This window comes from Echeneis naucrates, chromosome 21 (genome assembly GCF_900963305.1).
Source record: "Echeneis naucrates chromosome 21, fEcheNa1.1, whole genome shotgun sequence".
NCBI lineage: Eukaryota > Metazoa > Chordata > Actinopteri > Carangiformes > Echeneidae > Echeneis > Echeneis naucrates.
Genome location: NC_042531.1, coordinates 3,520,441 through 3,545,808, shown reverse-complemented (window position 1 = coordinate 3,545,808; position 25,368 = coordinate 3,520,441). Strand labels below are relative to the sequence as shown.

General features: G+C 42.5%; 3 protein-coding genes across 5 annotated transcripts; all 3 read right to left on the bottom strand.

The window, feature by feature from the left end:
* Positions 1 to 221: 221 nt before the first annotated feature.
* On the bottom strand, positions 222 to 2,948 carry gja3 (gap junction protein, alpha 3). Its single transcript, XM_029529888.1, has 2 exons — positions 2,932 to 2,948; positions 222 to 1,671 (listed from the first exon to the last, which is right to left on the bottom strand). The coding sequence occupies exons 1-2, from the start codon at positions 2,946 to 2,948 to the stop codon at positions 222 to 224; spliced, it is 1,467 nt and encodes a 488-aa protein (XP_029385748.1).
* Positions 2,949 to 5,269: 2,321 nt separating this feature from the next.
* gjb8 (gap junction protein beta 8) lies at positions 5,270 to 7,599 on the bottom strand. Of its 3 annotated transcripts, none has more exons than XM_029529721.1 (3): positions 7,561 to 7,599; positions 7,408 to 7,421; positions 5,270 to 6,804 (listed from the first exon to the last, which is right to left on the bottom strand). In XM_029529721.1, the coding sequence occupies exon 3, from the start codon at positions 6,787 to 6,789 to the stop codon at positions 5,965 to 5,967; it is 825 nt and encodes a 274-aa protein (XP_029385581.1). In that variant the 5' UTR covers positions 6,790 to 6,804; positions 7,408 to 7,421; positions 7,561 to 7,599; the 3' UTR covers positions 5,270 to 5,964. The 3 variants fall into 3 exon arrangements, with proteins under 3 accessions (XP_029385581.1, XP_029385580.1, XP_029385579.1); XM_029529720.1 differs by having other exon boundaries at positions 7,335 to 7,421; positions 7,561 to 7,570; XM_029529719.1 differs by lacking the exon at positions 7,561 to 7,599 and having other exon boundaries at positions 7,408 to 7,536.
* Positions 7,600 to 8,563: 964 nt separating this feature from the next.
* Positions 8,564 to 25,290, bottom strand: cryl1 (crystallin, lambda 1). Its single transcript, XM_029529718.1, has 9 exons — positions 24,963 to 25,290; positions 23,765 to 23,872; positions 22,582 to 22,708; positions 20,392 to 20,553; positions 19,388 to 19,483; positions 18,279 to 18,377; positions 12,099 to 12,207; positions 9,537 to 9,643; positions 8,564 to 8,702 (listed from the first exon to the last, which is right to left on the bottom strand). Exons 1-9 carry the CDS (start codon positions 25,001 to 25,003, stop codon positions 8,598 to 8,600), a joined length of 954 nt encoding a protein of 317 aa, XP_029385578.1. The 5' UTR covers positions 25,004 to 25,290; the 3' UTR covers positions 8,564 to 8,597.
* Positions 25,291 to 25,368: the final 78 nt, after the last annotated feature.

Genomic DNA, 25,368 nt, shown 5'->3' with positions numbered 1-25,368 from the left:
GATTCAGTCATTTCACATTTGCCTCAACGTTTTGTCTGCTCTTGTCGCCTTGCCTTCCTCTGTGTTAGTGATTTGCTTTTTTTGTTCTGTTCTTTTTTTCTTTGTCTTTTCTTATGCATGTGTGTGTTTGTGTTGGGGGGGTTTGTCTGAGAATTGCTGTGTTTGGGGGAAGCAGGTTGTTGGTCAGGGGGGGTTTAGGAACGTGACTGGGCCGAAGAGGTTTACACGGCCAGGTCGTTCGGCCTGGCCCGGATGCTGCTGCTCTTGCTGGCCCGACTGAGCCGCCGGGGGTCCGTGCCGACTATCACCGGAGGCTCGTGCATCTCCACCGTGGTGGTGGTGACGTGACCTTCGTCCTGCTCGCTCTTCCTCCCGCCCCAGCTGCCTGCGTTGGAGACAGAGCCGGGGATGCTGCCGCCGCCGCCGCCGCCGCCGCTGCTGCTGCTGCTGCTGGAGGCGGCGGTGGCTGTTGTGTTGGTGATGTTGGTGTTACTGGCGGTGTTGCTGGTGGGAAGGAGCAGCGCAGCATCGACAGGCTCCTGCTGCTGCTTGTTGTCATTGCTGGTGGAGGAAGAGGAGGAGGGGGAGGTGGCCTTCATCTCCCGAGTCTGCTGCTCGGTGGCCAGATTGGCCCAGTTCTGCTGCGTGGCCAGCCGGTGGTTGTTGTTGTTGCTGATGTAGTAGTGGGAGGAGGGGGAGGGCTGGCTAAGGGACTCTTCCGGCTGGAGGTCGTCCATCTTGAACTCCGCCGTCGAGGGCACGGCCGCCGGCCGCACGGGCGGCAGGAACGCCCCGCTCCCCGCCGTAACATCTGTGTAGTTGGGAGGGTAGCTGAGGCTGGATGGGGCAGTTCTGGAGGCCGAGGCCAAACACTCGGGCTCGGCATCGGCGTGGTGCAGCAGCTCCTGGTCAGGGCTCAACTCGTTCGTCATGCCCTGTTTAACTTTCTTCCATCCAAGGTGATAGATCTCTAACAAATTCAGCAAAAGAGACACGCAAGCCACCACAAGCATAAATATAATAAAAATGGTCTTTTCAGTGGGCCTCGATATGAAGCAGTCCACGGTGTTGGGGCAGGGCCAACGTTCACACTTGTACAGGGGCCTCAGCTGGAAGCCGTAGAGGAAATACTGGCCCAAAATGAATCCCACTTCAAACAGGGTTTTGAAAATAATGTTGAACACATAGGTACGCAGCAGTGCACCTCTGATACGGATTTTTCCGTGCTCGTCCCTGATTGGCGGCTTCTCCTTCTTGCCGCCTCCTCCTCCAGCATCTCCACCGTTTCTGTAAAGGAGTTCTTTCTCCTCCTGTAACCTGTTTGCTTTGCGCATCTCCTCCTCCTTCTCTTTCCGCTTCTCCTCCATGCGGACGATGTGCAGCACATGGCCCAGGTAGATGAGGGTCGGCGTGGACACGAAGATGATCTGCAGCACCCAGAAGCGGATGTGTGAGATGGGGAAGGCCTCGTCGTAGCAGACGTTCTCGCAGCCGGGCTGCTGGGTGTTGCAGGTGAAGTCGGACTGCTCGTCGCCCCAGACCTCTTCGGCCGCGGCCCCCAGCACCAGGATCCTGAAGATGAAGAGGACGGTCAGCCAAACTTTGCCGATGACCGTCGAGTGCTCCTGAGCGTTTTCCAACAGCCGCCCCAGAAAGCTCCAGTCGCCCATGCTTCAAGATTTCGAGCCTATAGAGAAAGTACAGGCTGGAGTGGACAGAGACGGGAGGGAGAGACGGACAGAGTTTAAGAAAACTTTGAAAGATCCTCCCAAAGTCATTCGCCGCCACGTCCGGCCTTACCCCGTGGTTAAACAGTCTGCACATACAAACACACAAAACGATACGAGGATGAGAGCGGCGGCGTCTGCGATCCAACATATCTGTCTTTTTCATAAAACGCTGAGCAGAAATCAGCATCGGCCACGCAGGCGTCAGATATTGAACAGTGAATTCCCTTCAAACACAGACGCCTTTCAGCAGCTCGAACGCTGTAGACCTGTTGGACTGAACCTCACTCTCCTTTTCTCTCTCTCTCTCTCTCTCTCTCTCTCTCTCTCTCTCTCTCTCTCTGTCTCTCTCTCACCTGCTCGCTCCGCTGCCCAGCAGGCATGTGCTGAGATCAACATTATAATGTTCGAAAACAGCATTTAGCCCAGATGGGGCTCTGGTGTGGCACGTGCACGCGCTCACATGCACGGGCACAGAAAGAAATACTGACACACACACACACACACACACACACTGCCCTCCTTTCTTCTCTCTCTCTGTAATACTAAATCAACACAAACACAAACTTACTGTGATCACACAAGATATTAATAGTAATATTAGTAATGATAATAAAAATAAAAATAAAATACTGTCTGTCACAAACTGGTGATATTTATGTGTTCATCTGTTTCAAGTTTAGAAAACTATGAAAGTGGAGGTTTCAGTTTGAAAGATAATTATTTCCATATTTTTGTGTTGATTAATTCCAATTATTTAGAATTCACTTCCAAAAAAAATCTAAGTTTGTTTCTTCACAAAACTTCATTAGTTTGGCTGACGATGTAAACCTCATGTATTTTCAAAAACATCAAATGAACTGAAAGTGGAGTGTGTTTGAAAAATATGCCTGATAAATGACTCCATTGATCAACTTCTTTACTCTATCATCTTAGTGGCACATCTGCTATTTAATGTCACAGATTTAATAACTAGTTTAGAAACCTTTTAAAAACTTCCAACGATATTTGAAAGTAAAACTAGTTTTTAAGGAGCATCTGTTGGATTTGACAGCTCATTGTGTGTTTTGCTGAAGACTTACACACTATTCATGCAACACGTTCAAAACTCAACACAAACAGAGTGCAAAAAAGGAACTTACTAAAATATTCTTCTATTAAAGGTAATAAATCCATCGACTAGGGCTCACAATACGTGTGACACCTGGAAGAGAAAAACATTAGTCGAGCAATTCTGATAATTAAGAGCTGAAATAGAAGTTAAACATTTCTGATAATAGCCTACTTTGATTCTTTTGTTATTCAAAAGTGTGCAAACATACAAACAGTTGTTTTCTCTGAAGAAAAGTGAAGAGAAATGTAAAACCTGATATAAATCCTGGGGCCGGAGAGTTGGGGACACTGCAGCAGTTTTTGACCTCTCATGACTTAATTGTTGGAGCCAAACTGACTAAATTTCACAGGTATTTGTGGCATTTCAGCCTCATGGTGGTGAATGTAACAGACTCAGGTTCAAATACAAAGCCATTCCTGTCGGACTGACAATACAGAGTGTGCCAGAGTCCCCAGACTCCCTTTAAAGCTCCACAAGCTTTGTCAGGCTTTTTGTGTTTCTGTTAATTCCCTGATAACTTAAATAAAAAATAAAAACAAGAAGTTTTCTTTGCTGAGCAGAGGACAGGGTGAGAGCAGTGTTTGTCCTTCATACCTTTAGACCGGAGATTTCATACTTAAAGAGGAACAGCAAGTCCATCAGCCATCATTGGTGCCATCTGAGCGCTGAAGAGCTGGAGACCTCCTGCGGCTTCTCCTCCCTGATCCCAAACCTGACAGCTCAACTCTCTCTCTCTCTTTTGTTTTGGGGTTGTTTTTTTTTTTTTTTTTTTTGGTAAACGCTGCCACACACACTCATTCATGCACAGACTTCCCCAGCTGTGTGCAGACTGCCTGAAGGAAAAAGGTTCTCCTCCGTTTGTGGTCAGTTTTTGGAGGCGGCTTGGAGTCGGAGATGGGGCTCGTTTAGACGGAGCTGCCTCCCGTTTCCAGCCATGTCCGGACTGTCACATTGTGTGACCATGCATGAGTGAACCCAGAGAGTCATCAGCCTGTCCGGACTCACACCACGCCCCCGCCGGCCTCCGCAGCCGCTCCATGTGTGCGCAAAAAGTTCACCGAGAATGCGCAAAAAAAAAAAAAAAAAGGACCCAAACTTCCCCAAAGTGTGATTCTGATCTGACAGTAAAACTTTAATGAAGTCATTTAAACACCAGTCAGTCCAGACTTTAAAAAAAGAAAAAGAAATAATAGCTGCCATGTTTGAGGAGTTGATGTTTAAAAGGAAACGCAGATAATAAAACCAGGACTTTAAACTGGCTCCGTATGAAATGAGAACAAACAATAACAAACACAAAACAATTAAATGCCAAATTTTTTTTGTTTTTTTTTTATTTGTGAAAAAAAAAAAAAGTGACAAACAGCAAAAAAAAAATTACATCTGTGTAAAAGTGCGAATGTATTAAAAACATCTCAGATATAAAAAAAAACACAAATACAAATATTTAATCTCTTCTTGAGCAGAAAGCTGAAACTAAACTTAGACTGGAAGAAACTGGTTTAAAATATCATCATCATCATCATCATCATCATGCTGGGCCTGCAGAGATCAGGTTTGCCCCTTAAAAAAAATAAAAGTCCATGTCACATCAGGTCAAAGGTCAGAACGGGCTGAACTGAGACAAAGCAAAAAACATTAAAAAGGTAAAAAAAAAAAAAAAGTTTTAAAATCACCTTTCAGGGTGCTGATGTCTTTTATTGTGAAATTTTTGGTGAAACATTTTTTGCCCTCAAAAAAAAAAAAAAAGTGAATCAGCTGATTGAAATCTGTGAAATTGAAACTTTAAATGGATTGTACAGCTTCTCTCTCTTACACACACACAAAATTCTTCCATCCCTTCTAATCACTCGATTTCTATTTTCTGATCACATCAGGTGACTTTGTCTTTTTTAGAGAAATGAAAACTGTCTCATCCTCCTCAGATATTCCTGGATGGAGGACAAAGACAGCGTGGAGTTAAAAGGAGGAGCGACGAATAGTGTTGACTAAAATAAGGCTCATCCTGAAAACTGATAGTCACCAGCTGGGGTCAGTACACACACACACACACACACACACACACACACAAAATAATAACAAGTCCAAACAGCACAGGAGCAGGTCTGGATCTGAGGACAGCTTCTGATCGCCTCTTCAGCTTGACTGGACGGTCCTGCTTTTTGAAATAAACACTTGGCAGGAAATGACGGCGCCTGGAGGCAAAAACTTAAATCACAGAGTGCAAAAATACTCATTTAGCTGTGAAACCTGACCGATCGGGAATCCTTTCCAAAAACTCAAGCAGGCTTTAACCCCCTTCGGTGTATCTGAATTAATATTTCTGTCGTGTGAAATCTTTTTCCTCCCTCCTTTGATAACCAGATCACCTCTGTGTCAAATATTTCACATTTACGCAAGTCTTGTGCAGTCTGAACATATTTGTGTTGTCACAACGCAATCATTGTGTGTTTGGGTTGTTTTTTTTTTTTCGTAAAACTAAACACGTCACACTTTCAGTTCAAGTAAAAAAAACAAACAAAACACAACAGGACATTCAGGTTGAATAACAAAAGAGCATCGACTCCTGAGCCCCCCGGGTGTTTTTGGTAGTTTTACAGCACGTTACTTTCTAAATATAATCTCATCTTGTGCAACACATTCCTCAGTAATTATGAACACACAGAATCATCAATGTTCAGACTTTAACTTTGTACTACAGTCACTTGATTCAACAACAGGATTATTAAAAACTCTGCGCGTATCAAACGTATTCTGACATTTAAAAATACTCAAACTACACAGTAACACACACACAAAAAAAAAAAAAAAAAAAAATCACAGGAGGCACTCGGACCTTTTTCCATTCATCGTGTTAGTTTTCTGTTCTACTCCAACACCAACAGTGAGACTGTGGAGGTTGTCGGTGCTCGCTGCCTACACCACCAGATGTCAGCGTCCACCCAACCAAACTTCAAACTGATGCTAATAAATTAACCCCCTTCCTCCTTCAGTCAGCCTCCTGGCCACCACCAAAGGCCACAGCTGACCTTTGACCCTCAGATTCTCGGAGGAAAACGTCAGCTTGGGGCAGCAGAGGGGGGGGGGAATCTGTGCTGGGGTCACTTCAGGGTCCCTGCTGCAGCCTCAACACACGGTCTTGTTGCTGGACGTGTCCGTGGAGGAGGCCAGCAGCATCTCGTTCTTCTTGTTCTGCAGATGGCTGCTGTCCCGGCCCGGCCGCCGCTGCTGCTGCTGCTGGTTCTGGTTCTGGTTCTGGTTCCTCCTGTTGGCCCGGGCCACGCACCGGAGCAGCGCCTTGCCCAGCAGGTAGCCGAGCTCGGCCACGTTCAGCACCATGCAGATGGCCGACGAGGCCACCATGAAGATGGTGAAGATGGTCTTCTCCGTCGGCCTGGAGATGAAGCAGTCCACCTTGTTGGGGCACGGCCACTGCTCGCACTTCACCAGCCGCGGCATCTGGAAGCCGTCGTACACGAAGTAGAGCGCGTACATGAAGCCGCCCTCGAAGATGAGCCGGAAGAACAGGCTGCAGGTGTACGTCCACCACAGCGTGCCCGTGATCGGCAGCCGCCGCCGCTTCAGCGTCTCCAGGTCGGTGTGCGACACCTTCTCGGCCCCGCCGGACGCCATCATGCTCCTCTTGTCCCCGCGCTTCCTGTAGGCCACGTGCATGGCGACGAGCAGCGCCGGCGTGGACACGAAGATGAGCTGCAGGCACCACAGGCGGATGTGCGACACCGGGAAGAAGTGGTCGTAGCACACGTTCTTGCAGCCGGGCTGCTGCGTGTTGCAGGTGAAGTCCGACTGCTCGTCGCCCCAGACGCTCTCCGCCGCCAGCACCAGGATGGTGATGCGGAAGATGAAGAGGACGGAGAGCCAGATCTTCCCCAGGCTGGTGGAGTGCTTGTTGACGCCGCCCAGCTGGGCGTAGAGAGCCCCCCAACTCATGGCGGCCGGGGCGACCTGAAGTGAATGGGAAAACGGCAGGAGGTCAGCGGCCGGGATAAAGGCAACAAACTCCCCCCCGGAGTCCTCCTGATGTCATTTCACATTGCTGGCCTTCAAATTGGGAACCTTAAATTCAGAGACTGGCTGAAATACCACCTCTGCTGTCACCATCGTCATCTTATTGTCTGACTTGTGTAACTAAAATAACCTGTAATTAGCATGACAGTGGCTTCATGGGTGAGGTGTTACATACTGACGTGGAGAGAAATACAACAAAGACACCAAAAGAATTCCTTCCCCCTCCTTATTTTTCCTGAAAACAAAAAAAAAAAAAAAACTTCTTTATATTTTGTTTAAAATAAAAAACACTTTAACTGATAGAAACATGTGATGCATTGAAAAGCAGTCAGGGCTTTTAGATTTGGATCAAAGAGTTAGCTCAAAAAGAAAATTTTAGTTTTTGTGTCTAAAATCTAAAGCTAAGGCACGAATTATTCTGAATTGTTGGACTGGAAGAAATAAAATTTGGACGTAATGAAAGTTACCTTAGGAGGGTGTTATCTAAGACATGTGTCCACATGTTGGGAGATCCTGTATTTCCTGTCGCTGTGGACTCACCTGTCTGTGTGGAGCTTTTTGAAGAAAGAAAATAAAATAAATCAGTATTTTCCCATGAAGACAGAAATAATCCCTCCTCTTGTTATCCTCCGTCCACCGGGTCAGCTTCAGCTGCTTTGACCTGACAGTTTTTAAGTCTGGTCAGAGGCGCACCTGAGCTCTACGTCACGGGGCGGGGCCAGAAAGGGGTGGAGGCTCTCTGTGATTGGCAGGTTTCATAACTGACAGTGATGTTGATCCGCTGATGAAATGGACCGGAGCTGCTTCTAGAGGAGGACAGGCCAATAGTTTACAGTTACACTGTGATAGTTGTCTTTAAGCAGCCTCTGAAGAATATCACAAATATCAAATAGAAATGTTCTCTTGTTTTCCAGTTTTTTATGATCATCTCTTCAGCATTTTAAAGTTTTAGTAAGACAAAAAATATAAATTATTAAAACATTATTATAGATAAGCAGAAACCGGGTTCTGAAGTAATGTATTAATGAATGTATTGAACTTTCTCTTCTCTTCAGGAGGAGCAGATTTTTTAATTAATGCAATATTTATTGCATGTGATTTTACTGCCTGTTATTTTGCTCCACTGTAGCTTGTTTATTTGTTGTAGGACAGACAACATGATCATGTGGCGGTCACTCTGGCCTGCTGTAGCTGTGAAATTAAATGTGCTCACTCAGACGCACTCGTGATTCAAGTTTCCATTAATTGTTCTCTGAGTTTCCGGAGATTATCAGTGACCAGTCAATGTGACGCACATTATTGATTTGTTTGGCCGGAGGAAACTGAGTCCAGAAAGATTTAAGGAAATTTCATCCTTTAATTACATTACGTGGTCATAAAAACATTTTATTCACGTAGTTAATATAGAAAAAATGATTCTTCCCGTATTCTGTGCAGGAAGTGCTTTTAATCCAGTTTTGTTATTATTCCCGTGAAGGAAAAATTTGAAATGAATGCATTCATTCAAGAATCTTTGGTAACTTCCAAAGACATAATTCTTATTATCATGTATATCACGTGTTCGGACATATTTTGTGGATTCATGTCAAATTAGTTCTGCTTTCCGGATCTCATTGAAGATTATTTTGCTGTTTAGTGCTGAGCTGCAGACGAGACACTTTCAGAAAACATAAGCTCATGTTGAGAAGACTTCTCCTCTGGCTGGTTTTCTTGAGGTCCGGTCCTGGTGCTCAGTGATCCTGCTTCAGCTTGGAAAGACCCATCAGGAGCTGGTCCCTCCGCTCCTTCCTGGCAGACAGATGCTGCTGGTCGTTGGGAATCAGCTCACACATCTCCTGCGGACATCAGAGCAGGAAACATGTGAGTGAAGAGTCGAGGGCTCATTCATTCATCAAATTCAGCAGTAAAATACAAAACTGCACAAAACTCAGTTTACACACAACAATATATTAAAAATGATAAAATTAGAAGTACCAGATAATGAATGAATGACCGCTCTTTACTTTAACTTAAATATTTTTAAATGATGTGAAGAATAGATTGCTTGTTGATGGACAGCAGGTGCTTTGCTCTAGCGGTGGTTTGAGAAGTTTACTGGATGATTTCAAACTTTCTTTTTCAGTGCGACTCCGAGTTGTGGTTGAAATATGTCTAAAGTAACTACAGACTCGCTTCAGTGTCGCCTGGGATGTGGGGTGGAATAGAGCGTTAATGTTGTGGGATGCTTTTGTAGGTTCGTGCATCAGCGTCACTGAACCTTCGGCAGAGCGCTCAGCTCCTGACTGAGACTGGAAACTGAATCACAACGCTGCAGTAGAACAACAGGTTCAGTGACATTCAAAGAAGCCACAAGCTCGTGACTTTCTCGACGCCGACTCCTCCAAACTGGTTCACCTTAAACTTATTGTTGGTCAAGCCCATTGTTTGTTCACATGATGACCTTCAGCCAACAACCCTAACACTCGGTAACATGTGACCAGGCGCTGCCTTCTTGGCAGACAGCTTTATGGTTGCAGGGTGAGAAGGAACGCTTGACTTTCAGTCATGCAAAATTAAAGACACCATTAAGAAACACTTGCTCCACCTGAGAGAATCAGTGTGGAGGAATAAACGTTGACCTGGATAAGTGAGTCTGGTTATACGTTTATTTCTGCTGCCACCACACTCACATTAGTAACGCTCTTGGCTCCGTCACCGAAGAAGTCCGGCACCGGCCCAAAGGAGGTCAGGACTTTTGTTATGCCCTGGCCGTAGCGTTTCATATAGTCTTCCAAACCTGTGGGAGGACAGGAATGAGAACGGTTCACATGTATATCATAACATATAGATGCCTCACAGCTGCAAGGGGCGGCCGAGGAGTCTGCTCGTTCTAAAAGCAGAAAAATCCTGCAGAACGGAAAAGTTGTTGAAAAGTAGAAGTAAAAAAAAAAGGCTGTTCAAAGCTAATTTATTGTTTTGTGTATTTATTGTGTTGTATATTTGCGATCAAAGGCAGAAATGTGGTATGAAAGAGACTCCAGATAAATTGCGTTCTGTTTTTCTGTTTTATTTTAGATGGAACTTCGGTTCCTTTCCTGCTTTGAACTCCCCTCCTGACAGAAATCGGTTCAACGATTGACACACAGGGCCGTAAACACATTTTGTCGTCTCCTTGGTAAACCTCTGTGACCTCTGTGGTAAACTGTGACTCTCTTTACACTGAACTGAAGACATGAATATTGAGCTACAATCATGACGGCTAACTTCATTACCACAAATTTGCTAAGATGCTTTAGATGATGTGTCGCAACAAACATGAGTGAACCAAATAGACAAAACACACAGAAAACGATCTATGATGCAACACGGGTACCCGTTAAAAGGAATGATTCGGACAAACGGTATCATAAAGAGGGACTCTCGGATGGTTTGTTGACATTCCTGTGATAAGAAAGCCAGCAGGTCAGGACGAGATCTTAGAAGTAGTAAAAAAAAAAAAAAAAAAACAACAAGAGACGAGCACGTCCTTCTTCTCACCAGCTCTTTAATGAACGCCGTAGTTAAAATAGTTTTATCACAATGAATTGAAGTTTCACACCAGAGATTTAAAAATGTGACACTTTTCGACCAAATTCATTATAACGATGTCACAGATGCTCGACATTTAATCGGTTTTGTGAGTCTTGTAATATTCCACGAACATTAGTGGGACACATTAGGTGTATATATGACACAGCAGTGTGATAAGTACCATCTACCTTCAACCAAACTCACGCTGTGTGGGAGGAAGATACAAGTCTCAATATCACACTTTTCTCTGCCACTCTCTCACGTTTCCACGATGAGTGGAAAGTTACAAACTGGCTCAAATTGAAAATGCTTCGTCCGTTGACCTTTCACACCTTTAAAGACTCACTTCCCTCCACAGCTCCACTCAAACCTGGGAGGGGAAAACATTTCTTTGCTCCAGAAAAACAAAATCTTCCGATTGTGTTGTGCTGTATGACACAGTGGATTTAATGGGGTATTAAAAAGCTTGGTGGTATTTCAATTTGGGGCCTCTGAATATTCAACAGAGTACAAAGACCGAACCAAAATGAGTTGTTTTGGTCGACGGAGGATTTCCTCTTTTTCTTTGGCTGCTGTTTTATCTGAGCCCTCCATATTTTCTCCCTTTTGGAAAGTCACGTCACACCCAACCATCCTTCCTTCTTTATCCAGGATGATGCAAGGGATGGATATGAAACCTTTGAGAGGATTTAGCCTTTAAATCGAGACACAGCAGCTGTTTGAACAGAGAAAACGTCCATAGTTGACTATTCTGTTGAGCCGATCTTATTTTGTTTTTCTTTTTGTTCCAGGATCCTCAAAAGGTTCAGTGAATCCCCCCTCTCACATTGAGGAAGGAGCTCCTCCTCCACTACAGATGGGGAGTTTTTAGTGGATTATTCCTTTAAAAAGGATAATGGTCCCCTACACGGCCTACAAAAAACAAGCCACTGAAGAGAGACAGAGACAGAGAGCCTGAGTGCTCCGGTATCTGATTGGAAAGATGGGAGGACGGGAAGTCACTACAGGACTCAGCTTTTAGAGAACATGATCATGCTGCTGTTTCCTGAGCAGAGGAGAAAAAAAAAAAAAATCAGGAGAAAGCTTCAGCGCCGTAACTACAGGTAGAGCTGGCAGCTGTTGTGAGGGCCGCGACATCGACTGTGAGTTTTGGATTACTGGTGTGAGGGAGTGCATTCATGGCTCCCCATCAAAAGGCTGCTTTGTTCGACTTTTCTCTGTGTGTACACAGTCAGGGCTGCTCTCTGGGTTTCACACTCCCCGTTGATATTCTCCATCTCCCTGAGGTTTCTGTCTCTGACACACAGGAGCGCCACAGTTTGGTACAGTACATGTATGTTGGGTTGAGGCATGTGGACGATGCAGTTTTTGTGTAACGTAGGACCAGAAGGCTTCTTAGAAAAGCTTAATGCAAAGAAATTAGGAGTTGTACCGGTTTGCACATGACACTGTGTGGCCTATTCCACACTTTTAATCAGAAGTGACAAAGACTGGACAGAAAAAAGTGTCTCCTTTGCAACCCAACAGCACACAAAAACCAAGAAACACCAAAACACCAGGCCTGAGGTTCAAATCCGGGAACTGTGAGGCGCTAACCACTCTCAAATTCAAATTCTATTCCAGGTCACTCACAGCTAATAATCAGAACAGTCAGTCCGTCCATTTCTGTGCAGGAATGTTACCTTCAGGCGCGTTGAGGTGCATCGTTTCCATGGGACCGATGAAGGCATAACGCATTCCTAGCCCCTCTGACATCACCAGGTCGATGTCCTTGACTGAGATAATCCCGTCCTGATAAAGTCAGAGAGAGAGAGAGAGAGAAAACGGGAGTTTAGCTCGTTCATTGACATGATTGTGCTCCTCACTCAGAGGACAAATCGGTCAGTAAATGTATGACCAGACCCCCACGAAGCAGCTTCAAAGACAAATATTTTCTGAATCTGTGGAGGTTAAACAGCTGACAGGCCAAATCTCAGTCACCTATCAGTGTTTTCCACTGACACTTGCTGCTGCTGATGCCACACAAACAAACATAGCCCCTGTTTTGTATGAAAGGAAATAAGAATATAATTTCCCCAGGAGTTCAACAAAGTCAGGCTTTTCTAGCCCCCCCCTGGGGCTTTTGGACCAGCCAAACTCCCTTTGATGCCATCAGACTACTCCCACCATCTAATGTTTCCCTAATCATCCAATTCTGTGTCCTCAGATTATGTGGGCAGCACAGGGAGGAGAGACAGAGGGAGGGGTTCAGGTATCTCTGGGTTAGAGATACCTGTTGGCCGACCGTGCAGGAAATCAAAGCTCGGACACAGGGTGAGCAGGAGGAGGGGGACAGCGTCGTCTTTGTGTGGGTCCCCCGTCCAACAACAGGCCTGTTATCTGACCGAAGGGGGACGGTGGGTGGGGTCCTCTCTTCGCTCTAATCACTGGGGGGCAACAGGCTCCTTTCTCAGCCGCTCTGCTTTCCAACGCTGGCCGCGGCTCAACGACCGTTTTCGGTGTACGGGTGTGTGTGCGGAGGGCTGAAGGAGGCTCTCTGTTATGTAACACAGATCACAAGGCCACTGAGACCATGAGTGTTGATGCTCAGTGCCAAATGTGAAGTCCTCATTGATATTTTGAAGTCCACGTCAGTTCAAGGCTGGAACAGAAAGTCACTCAGTCACTGGAGGAGAAAACTACAAAGCTGGAAAAAGTTCTCTATTTGTCACTACATTTCTGATAGCTGACTGAAATCACTATTTGCTGCAGCAGTTCTTAGCAGCTAAGTGGCCTCTGTGGTCCGGACCACTTCCTGCAGGACTCCTTGTTCTTCCTGTCTCTGGAGATACCGAAGCACTCGTTCCACACTGTTGCACCTCTGAGCGGTTCAGGAAATCATTCCTGCCCACAGCCCGTTCAGTGTTTGATCCCTGAACCGTTTTTAATGTCACGTCAACAGTAGCTATGTATATGTTGCTGATTAATGATGCAGTACATTTACCATATTTTCAGGATGCAGTGTTATATATTATTCTTTTTATTTCCATTGTATTTATGATGAATGAAGCTCTGTGACATGATAATTAACCATGAAGATAGTTTTTCTGATTCTGACTCATGAGTCCAGCAGCATGTTTGGGCTTGTTGCTGATTTTTATGTTTTTATGTCACAAAGCTGATGTTAGAATAGTGAGCTTTTCCAAACACTTCTTAAGAACAAAATATTTACGCTGACCTGATTTCCATCTAATGTAGCATCCCAGTGCGTTTCCATGTCTTTTCACCGTTGTGCCTGATCACAAACAACAATTCACTTGAACGCATGTGACACAACCGCCACCACCATTTTCACTTGATACAGAGCTGTGCAGATAAGACATCGCAGCAGCAGCAGTTTCACACAGTTCTTCAAATGATACAGATGCATGAACAGAGTTTCTAGTTTGACAGATTGTGTTTGCGGTGATGTGTTGCTTCCTTAAGTCAACAGGCTCTATGCTGCATAAACAGGGAAGACTGGAAATGGATCGTTATGTTTCATCAGGTGCTTTCTACTTTTTAAAGCAGGTAAAAAATATGAAATTATTTAATTTGAAAGTTGAATAATTTCATATACACACATCCATGAGAGACGTAGACAATATGTGCCTAAGACAGGCAGCTCTGGATCAAAGACCCGCATATTCAAAAAGTAAATTCATGCCCAATAGCAACTTTAAACTGTGCGAGACAACAGCTTCTTGTTGATCCCACATATCTTGTGTTTGATCCTGCGCAATCTCGTAACCTTAATAACTTTAGTCACTTCAGCTAGGTGAGGCTCAGGTCAACTGGTTGGTCCAGTTCACCTGCTCCTTGAAACAAACACCCACGTGTCTCTCCTGACGGGTCTCGAGTAGAAATCGCTGATAGTTAAGAGTAGCCTCCTAAAAACAAGGATGTTGACTTAATTAGCTAACAAGACTTAATTAGACCCCGCCCCGTGCATACATTCATATTAAACACTGACGGATGATCAGGATTTACCTGTTGACCAGCTTTGTTTAAATGATCCTTTCTGTCTCTTTAAGCTCCCATCTGTTTTGAAGTTGGGAAGATGCTCCTGGAAATTTTCTGAGATAACTAAACAATAACCAGAGAGAAAAAGACTTCTCTGGTTGGGAGGATTCAGTTGTTAAATTTTTAAGTGAAAACTTTCTTGACGTTCCTCATAAAGGTTGTACAAATGTGTGTCGACTTATTCTACAGGCGGAGGATACGATTTATGCTGATTTTAAAGGATGTGTAGTAAAAATGTACATACACAGCTCAAGGTCAAGGCGCCAGAATGCACATGAAAAGATTCTGATGTGAAATACCTGAACAATGTATTTACGACATTACTTACTATGAGATGACAAAAAAATTTTGTATCTTAAAAGCTGATTCCTAATAACTTCTCAAATAAAGTTTTCATCGTCAACCAGGCACATTTCATCATGCACCATCATGGAGATGAGATACTTTAAATCTAAATGTAAAAACTGGACCAGAGGGAAAAAATATGACAGAATAATAAGTTAGGATTTATTAACGTATGTATTTGTGTTGATTTGAAAACAAATATCTGGGTGCTAAAATATCGAAACTTTAAGAGGCCAATTGCATTCAGGAGTGATTCTGTTGATCATTTTTTATTTTTAATTCCACAGTCTGACGTGATCAGGAGGCTCTGTCATGCTTTACCCACAGCAAAGTCAGATGCTTTAACAGTAATGTGACATTTTTGTCAGTTAGGATCTAAGGGTGCCCTCCGGGTAATAACACTTTAACAGGAGCTTCACACGTGAGTGATCCATGCCCAATCGGGAATGTCATGTAGGCATGAGTCCGAGCTTCCACTGGCCTGCCTGAAGACACTAATTTTGCACGGTGGATACAGGGATGCTGTGCCAGAGGCACAACACAGTCAGAGATGAATGCGTTCCCTTGAAGTGCACTTCAATTCTCAGAAAGCCGGTGATAAGTTACCGCTGATGTCTGTTACTGGTTCCGCTTCGGCTGAACTAACTAGTGCTTTCACTGGACTTCAGGACTACTTGGCTCATCAGTGAACCAAGAGCTTCCCCCTTGAAGCACAGAATCCACAGCCAACTGTGGCACAACACATTCCAGAAAACCTTTAGAAATCCAAACTGTGACCCCGTTGTTACATGTGTGCTGCAACATGCCTTCTTCCCATAATGTCTGTCTCTCTCTACGCATAGATGTCTCAGAAACACAAGCAGCAAAAGTCTAATTTCAGTGTCACATTCCTGTTTCACTTCCATGAAAGAAAAAGCGACAGTAGAAACAACAAGATACAACACATAACAACAAATGAGACTAAATGCAATTTCAGATTTTCAAATTCAGCTGCTACTTTTGAAAACCAAATTCGAAAGTTAAATCTATTTCTACGTTTTCTCTACTGTTGAATGTGTTTTCTTGCTGGAAAAAAGCTTCAGCCATTGTTGTGTTCACAAGACCAAAACTTATAACACAAGTAATATTACGTATTCATTGCAGATTGAAAGCTACAGCGAGTCAACATCGGAAGTGACCAGACAGCTGTATGAAGCAACGTCAGGAGAAGGAAAGTGATTAAGACGTTGACATTGGTGCTTCTTCTAGAGTGGTGAGGAAACAGTTAGCAACGCAAATCTTACAAATAAAGTGGCTAAATTCAGAGCCGTCCATGAGTAATGAATGGGTATAAACACCATGTGAAATACATATATTATGGATTTTTTCTGGCTTTGGACCAAGTGGTCTGAAAACATTAACCCTGCAAGGACAGACTTCATCTGACATGGCAGAATAGATGAGGAAGATTGGAATACCTGTAATTTCTCTACAACATGGAGAACTCCCCATGTTCATGTTTTAAGCTTTAAAATAAAATTCATTTTTGTGAAACACACAAAACGACGGGGCCGTCAGCTGAGTTTAGTGCTCCAGATTACACCAAGACAGCGTATGTATAGACGGGGACTGAAAAATCTGAAAGAAAGAAATTGAGCTGTTGGTGCACACCTCATTTGGAATGTTGCAATATTCCTCAGGTGATTATTTTCATTGTATGAATGGAATAAAGTGGGAGAGTCTGATGGGAAATACTGTCAGAATTACAGGAAACAAGCGCAGTCATGTACAGTTTCTGTGCATAGCAGACGTTACGCATTTATGTCGTTACACTGTACACAATTGGAACAAATCCTTCAAGCATAAAGTCCTGTTGCTCACTTTCTAGTGTTTCTATGCCAGAAAAAGTTGTTAGACAATCTCAGTAAAATGTGATTTTCCATTTTTTCGGTGAGCAGATTTCTATGTTTATATTTCTGAGGAACACATTTATCATTTATGCATTTGTCATTTTATAATTTTTTTTTGTCTTATTTATTGCTGTAATTTTATTTTAACCCTGATTCTTCTCTGTATGTTTGAACAAACTCATTATAAATCTGTTCCATACAAATAAAAAAATAAAATAACATAAAATATCTTGAATTGCATTGAATTAAATGCATTTCTATAAAAGGGTGTAATAATTTTTACTTTTGTGAGTGTAGCTGTTAGTCAACTTTAGATGCCAGACAGGAGGGAACTTTTTCATTACATATCAAATTTTAGAAATAGAATATCAATCACAGAGAAGTAAAAATACTTTCTGACAGGGCCAGTTTCATTCACTGGCACTATCATGCTGAGAATCAAACCACCGTTTTCCAAATATCTTTGTTACTGTATATCATTTGAAAGTATTTAAGTCGCTACCTGTGGTGTGTGTTTGTGTGTATAGGTGTGAGGAGTCAGTCATTGTCTATATAATAAGGTGTAATTTAGGGTTACAGTAATGTCACTAATGAGAACATGATGAGCTGAATGAGCTGATTTTTGTTTTGAGGGAACAAAGAGTTGAAGAGAGGCTGATCCAAGTCCTTCGTTTGGATTATTATGGTCTGTGGAATGAGAGTTGGGGCTTTGTGCTGACACACAGTTGGAATTCATCCCCACCACGAGCAGAGATAATTCATCACAGCTCTGATTTTTTTTGGAATCTAATCAACAGTTGGCACAAAAGAGTTTTGTGTGATAGGAAGAACCACCGAAGCATTTGAAATGGGCGGGGGTGCTACCACTGCACACATCGAGGGGGGTTCAAGAGTCACGGGCCGTACCACTTCAGCTGTTATACGACATCCTCTGGGAGAACACACTGATTATTTTATTGATTCGGTGACTGCGTTCAGTCTATTAGCTAAAAAAGCCACCACACCATCTTTTTCTTTTATCCCACATTTCCTCTCCACGTTTGATATTTTATTGTGGTTTGATTTAATCAATCCAAACTTGAAATGCAAGCAGAGAAAGAAATTATCATCAAATATTTAGCACCAAAGTTTTTCGCTCTTGCACATCAATATCTTCAACATTTGAGGTTATTGTGTTCTTCTTAGTGTTGAGTTCAGCTCAGGTAACATCATGCACATCGCCCTGACTGAGTGGTCATATAATGGTGCCTGTCATCAGAGGCTAAAGCTCATTTACTCTCCGGAGAACACAGAGATTACAATAACTAAAAAGGAGCTTCCTCTTCCTCTGTTAGAAAATCTCCTCTACTTAGATACACAAAGTCTCATTGAGACTGTCCAGAACTAAAGCACAAACATGTTAGTGTCCGGCTCGAGGACCAGGATCAGGATTTAACCCCAACAACGTTGTGTGACAACCCACAATGCCTTGGTTTGAATTTCAGATTTAGTACCTCAGAGGTTCTAGGTGTCTTACATAAGTTGGTGACCGCTGTCACAAACAAAGACTTTATTCACAATAGCGTCAGAAGAAAAACGGGCACTGACCTCGACCAGCCTCCAGGACTCGGCGATGATGGCGGCCTGGACTCTGTTGAGGGCAAAGCCGTTGATTTCTTTCTTCAGGCGGACTGGTACTTGGCCAACCTGAATCCAGAGAAACCAGTCACACCAAGAGCAACAGAAGAACAGCTCAGAAAACATAATATGTTTGATTCTGGACATTTAAAAATAAGTGGTTCCATTATTTACCAACCCTCTGTTGTGATTGACATTTAGTCTGGTCTAGTTTACTTAAATATTCGGTTGTTTTTCATATTCAAGCATTTTCTTGCAGCTGTGTCAGTACTAGTTTATTTCAAAGCTGCTTTTATTTGAAGGGAGAATAACAAGAATGAAGATGCAGTGAAAAGTGCCACGAACTGTGATACTTGTTTGATACATTTTTTACTGAGCAACGAGCTCGGTCAGCATTTTGTTTCATATTGTACAAAAAAAACAAAACAAACTAACTGCGTAATGTTTCAAATTCACTTGATTAAATTAAACCTGAAAGATATGACGTGTTAGTACAGCGTGTTTTCCAGTAAATGCAGTTAATTACATTTCTACATGTTTAATGGTGAGAATTCATAATAAGAGCCTATTTAAATATTTTATTATAGATGATCAGATATCAGCTATCGGTTTAATCAAAAGAGCTAAAGGAGAAGGGTTGAAGAATTTGGAAATGAAAATGTAATCATTCATTTTTATTTCATTTTCATTTTCATTGCAACTAAGAGCTCTCTGGGTAGACCAAACAACAATTCATTGCTTCAGATCTCCTTTCATGATCACAATGTTATGACATTCATTTTGTAGAAGCCTTTTCGGGTTTGACACTAATCCTATGAGCTACGTGTCTTTATTCTTTGCGTCCCTGTAGCAGGTAGTAGTGACACGGACATCCCACAGACCTGCGACTGGATTAAGACTTTGATAATAAAACCTGTACCGACACTGTGAAAAGACTTGAAAGATAAGATCTTGATCAACAACATACCAGACTGCTTTTTTTTATTTTTTTTTAATCACATTGCAGATTTTTTTCCTTATCAAGTTGTCTCTCCATATTCTGTCATAAAATCCCAGCATAGTAATCTGAGGTTTGGTACCTTGGTCATTACAGCATGTGCGGCATCCATAACGCTGTCTGTTGTCTCCGGGTGAGGTACCAGCTCCACCAGTTTGACATGGTAGGGTGGATTTACCTGGAAAAGAGCCGGACACTCACACATCATATCATCATGGTAAATCCAGCGTTTCCATCCACTGATTTACTCGCAGCACCTTCCGCAATAACAACGCAGACCAGCACATGCTGATCCTCAGCTTTCTTTTTAACGACTTTAAATGCAGTCCATTGGTTGTCTCCAGGACAAATCTCACTGGTAAACCATCAAAAGTTAATTAGTTTTCACCTCCAGAGTTTGTCTCTTCACTTGTTTGTTGACTCCTGCCTCCCAACAAGTCCTGCCACAAGCTGAATCTGATTCTGTGGGAAACGCTGAGGTGACATGTCTTCATGTTTTATGTGATCATATCCTTAGATACTATGTGGAGCATCATCAATACATTTTTCACTACTCAAAAACAACTGAAGAATTTGGAAATATTAGTATTAGTAGCTAACCTCTGTATTAATCCTGTTCTTAATTGTGGTGGGGGTCGGCTGGTGTTTTGTGCGGAGTTTCCATGTTCTCTCCGTGCCTGCATGGGTTTCCTCCCACCGTCCAAAGACATCATGTTTGGGTTGGTGACTGTAAATTGTCTGTAGGTCTGAGTGTGAGTGTGAGTGGTTGTTCGTGTCTGAGAGCTAGTCAGCTGTTAGAATATTACAAAAGAAGTTGGTCACCTTTGGCTATCCATAATTGGCATAAGCTTAAAAAACAAACAAACAATGTCATCATTCAAATATTACTCTCTCCCGGTCTAACATATATATTGGATTTATTGGACTATTGGATGCATTGGACTTGTAGAGTCTACAGTCCAAATGCACTTGAAGTGAAGGTGTAACAGTCATGCATGCCAAAGATGGGAGGACCTGTAGTTTGTAGTTCCTAAAGCTTTTGTCTGCCTGCTAGTAGCAGAACTGTAGCGTGTAGCGTGCTCTCACCGGATGTGAGATGAGGCAGCGTCTTTGGTTCTGGACTTTGGAGAAGACGCTGCTGGGCACCAGGCAGGAGGTGGAGCTACTCAGGATGACGTCTTCTCCCACAAGACGCTCTATGTCCTGGAATATGTTCTGCTTGACCTCGAGCTGCTCAAACACACACTCCTGGAAAACACATTCCGCACACCATTTGTAACATGTTCCTGCTCCCACTCTACTCGAAAACATTTAATTATCTCACACAAAACTGCTTTTCAAGTATTTAAGTCTTAGTAGGGCATCATCGAAGAATGTCATTATATTTATCACAACAAAAACTGAAAGTGTATCTCTATTCCCTGTGGTTCCCTGTAGCTGGGTGGCCCTAACCCTAACCCTTTGACCTTGTACTTAGTTGTCAACCTGGTTACAGTTATGACGTACAACTATTAATAAGCAAATTTTTCTTTCTTTGTTAAGAAAACTAACCAAACCACCAAATTTTCTGAGACTTCTATCCCCAAATGTAATGCCGCATTTACCCTTTTCTGTTCTCCCCGAGAGAATAAAATTAAGCATTAAATCACTTCGCAGATGCTGTTTTAAGACTGGATGAAACCAGCTTGAGTTTTTAGCTTTGACACCACAGCCTTTTTTATGGCTGTCGAGAACTAGAACAGAGGTTATGTGCTCTTTGAATGGAATTCACCAAATGTAAAAAACTGCATTAACTGGCTGAGCAGGCAGCATACCTGAAGAGTGAACAAAGAGAAAATAATATGATGCACCGCTGTCAACAGTGTCAGAACAATAACGGCTTTGCTCCAAAAAAGTCAAATCTTTATTCCAACATAAAAAAAATGCATTCCTGAAATGTATTATTTATTTCTATCGATTTTCTCTGTCATAAATCATTTCAAAAACTCGGCGTATACTTAAATGTTTTTGTATTGTAATTTGCTCAGTAGCTAATTGCTGTAGTTTTGGTCTGGACCAAGTATGACCATGTGATTAACGTCTCCTACTTTATGATGTTCTGATCTGTTCTGCGTCGAGCCTGCGCTGGCCTTCCTCCAGAGAAACTGTGACTAATTATAATGTCAATCCGTCAGTCCATCACAGTGTCACGTTATTGAGATAATTAATAATTTACATCCTTTTTCACTCTCTTAATTAATCAACTGTTGGATCCAGTACAAGATATTGATTTATTTCAGCCCTGAGATGAAGAGCACCATTGCCTGCTTTCATGTCAGGGGGACTTTAACAGAAGATTCCTTTCTTGGTTTAGATTTAGTGGCTGTGTTATAAAAAAAAAAAAAAGTGTTCTCTGTGTTTCTGTGTCACCAGCATGATTCTGCATTGAAATGTAGTGGATGATTTCAACAGCAGGGCAGCATATGACACTCTCCTGAGCCTTTTGTCAAAGGAAGCTTTTGTTAGCTAGTGCAAAGAAGAGACAGCTTGGAAAATGACTTGTGAAACGTGACTAACTTCCACAAAGCGCTGATGAAATTAACCTAGATTCTTTTTAGTGAATGGGTGAAAAGGTGCATCTGATGAACAACGTGGTCTTAAAAAAACAAGTTTAGGTTACACTCATCAACCCTAGAGACGTTTATTTCAATACTATGAGTTATAATTTCAAAAATTTCGATTATTTTGGCAGATAATGAAATTATGAGTGAAGGGTTCAGTTGAATTGGTTGGTTTTGCAAATCACATTCACTGATATAAACATAAAATCGTGTGATTTTTTACCGGACCGCAATGTGTTGTGACACATTTTACCCTTACAAAAATGTCTTGCTGCTGACACACAATAGGTATTTCTAAATATAGTCAAAGGAAAAGAAAACGTAGGCTTACATATATTGTCTTTATTTAGACAGCACAAGTTGATTACTGAAAGTAGACCAGATCCACAGCAGCCTTTCCTGAGCTCAGTAACACCTTTAACCAAGGTGTCCACACTCATGTGTGTGTGCCACATATAACAAAAAAGACCCTGTACCCCCGTGAAAAGAATCAGTGTAGCTTTAAAAATGCCATGCCCACATATTACCAAAGTTTTTTTCATTATGCATGACTTAATGCTCATCATGTGGGAATTAATAGTAAAGCTACTAGCTACTAGAAAATGCACACGTGAAGTGTGTTAGGTACAAACAATGACATTAAATCAGCAAAGATGGGAGGAGTCCGGTGTGTTACCTGGATGAAGAAGGCTCCCTCCAGTGCCTCAGCCAGGTCATCGTAGCTGCTGAGCAGGGCGAGCTGTTCCATGGCGCTCAGCTCTCCTCTGAGCATGTGGGCACTCTCCAGCCCCTCCATCTGCTTCCTGAAGCCAACAGAGACACTGCTCACTTTCTCTGAGTACAAACTCATCCCTTTGTCTCACAGGTGATGTGATCATTTTGAGTCTTAAGGACTCATATCGAGAATATTAAGTTATCTAGTAGGTATTACATCAAAGTCTGCAAGACACTTGAATTTAATTATCAAAATAATGGGATTTCCATACAACAAATCACAATGACAAACTGCCTCCTCCTCTCCACTGGACATATGATTGTCAGGAAAGGAGGGGCAAAGTCTTAGACAACGACTCCCTCTACTGTCCGCGTGGCCAATCCACTGCAACAGCGCCTGACCAGTCAAAGAGAAGCATCACACTGGCTATTTGTAAATATGAAATTATGAATTAGATATGTTTCTGTTAAAAATTAGAAGGATAATTAGTTTGACATTATTTTTCAAAGCAAGACTCCAGTGTGTTCACAAAAAGTCCTTTGTCATTCCGCAGTAATGTTTAACCAGCAATGACTGGGCTGTGAAACAGTTTTTAAGCCCGAGCACGTTTGTTTGGGTGTTCCTGCAGTGAGAGGAAGCCGCTGATCATGCATCATCTGTGTGCCTTCTCTGTAAATGTTATAAGGAAGAACAGATTTGATTTTGGATAAGGCCCCCCCTGATTCATGAGTACGTTAGAGATAGTGTACATGTTTTAAATTGTTGTTCCCTTCATGTTCTGCAGCCATAATGACTTGACTCCAGAGCAGTGATGTTGTTGCTGAAGCCTCTGACTTTTTAAAAGGAAGTTATGAGTTGAGTTGGGTTGCAACCACAGAAATCCTACTAGGGAAAAAAGAAGACCCCCCCAGTTGGCTAAAAGTCCATGATAATCTAGTTTGCTTGTGTTAGGAGTAAATTAACATTTGGCTGAATGTGACCTCATGTTTGTACATGTGTCTGTAATCAGCTGTAGCTTCTATCATATTCTGATATTTTAAGTTTCTTGAAACCAAAAGATGACTTTTAGAGGTGAGTTGAATATTACCTTAATTAGGACTACACTATGTGATGGTTTACGTTGGACAAAGACTGCAGGACTGACCTGATCTCTGTGATGGCCTTAGCAGCCCGTCCTGGCTGGTTGTCATAGATCTTCACACTGTAGCCTCCACTGGCAAACACCATAGCCCAGGAGTGACCAATCAGACCACTGAAAGGCACACAGACATTTTTAAACATTTACCTCACAGTAAAACATGTCCGTAACTATTTCAGCAACACAGTAAAGACCATAGATCTTGTATTTGTTCAGTTTCCTTGAAACTGACACTTAAACTGGGATAAAACTGTTGTCAGTGAAGTCCATTCTTCCTGCTCACTGCTCAAACCTGCTGATATGTCTTTTTCCTTCTTCCTGTCATGTTTTTTTTTTTTTTTTCACATTAACCACAATTTCACAGATTTTCTTTGCATGCACAGATTCTTTCATGCTTATGCACCTCTCTATCCTTCACATTGAATTATAATAAAAGCTAGTGGACTTGTGGCAGTAGGACCAAACATGTGACTGTGATGTTTAGTATTTATTTGTTCAGGTTTTCAAGAGGTCACATCACAGGATGGCAAAGTTTAGCTGAGTGTGTAGAAATAGTGAGCAGGGTACAGAGAGCAGGTTAAACTATAAGCCTAATAATGAATAGGGCCGCAAAACAACTACATGGCTGAGTCATGTTGCCTTTATACACTTTATTAGATCCACAAAACTAAAACTAATGCAGTCTACAACAGTCCTGCAATGAATCCACCGTTGCTCTGTGTTGAGGATGTAATTTTGGAGGCTGCAGTTTGTGGAGCTGTAGAAATGCTTTTGCATTGAAAATAAATGACTGTATTGTTTAGACTGCATGCATCGATTTGAACAAGGTGGACAGAATAACAGGAAGAGCTGTCCACACAACGCAATGACCATAAAGTTGTTAATGTCTGCAAAATGTCGATATAAAGTAAAGAAGATGGGAAAGAGATTTCCCAGTACATGAATCTATGCAATGCAGCAACTACACTATCATTAACTGGTGCATTAAGACTTAGTGACATTAAAGCAAACTTTCCTCTTGCACCAGTAAACTATACGTTCATTCATTCATTCATTCATTCGTTCATCTTCTAATCCGTTTCCGGGTCGCGGGGACCAATAAACTCATTCACATTAAATTTCACGGCAGTAGCTCGGATTGTTGACACAGCAAACACGAACCACGACAGCCGACATTTGGAATGACAGCATTTTCTTTGCTCACCTGCCGATCACAGCGATGGTCTTGTTGTTGGAGGAGCTCATTTTGCAGATATTATGAGATCTGTAGTCAGAAGCTAACGTTTAAGTATTTAGATCAGGCCTGTAACACCGCCCTTCCGGAAACACGCTGCTAAGTCCCGGTTAGCCAGATGGCTAACGGGAACTGTTGTTTGTTTGTTGTTCTCCTGCTGGAAATAAAACCACAAACCACACATCTGCATGAAGTTAACTGCTTTCAAAAATAAAAAAAATAACGAATAAGTCGTACTTTCGCTATTCAAAGTACAAAAATGTGAAACTGTGCGATAAACAGAGCCCGAGAAAACCAAACAAAACCTCGTATCTTAGCAACTGATGGGATGAATTTTAGCCAATTAGGTTGCCGTTAGACGACGATTGACAAGTAA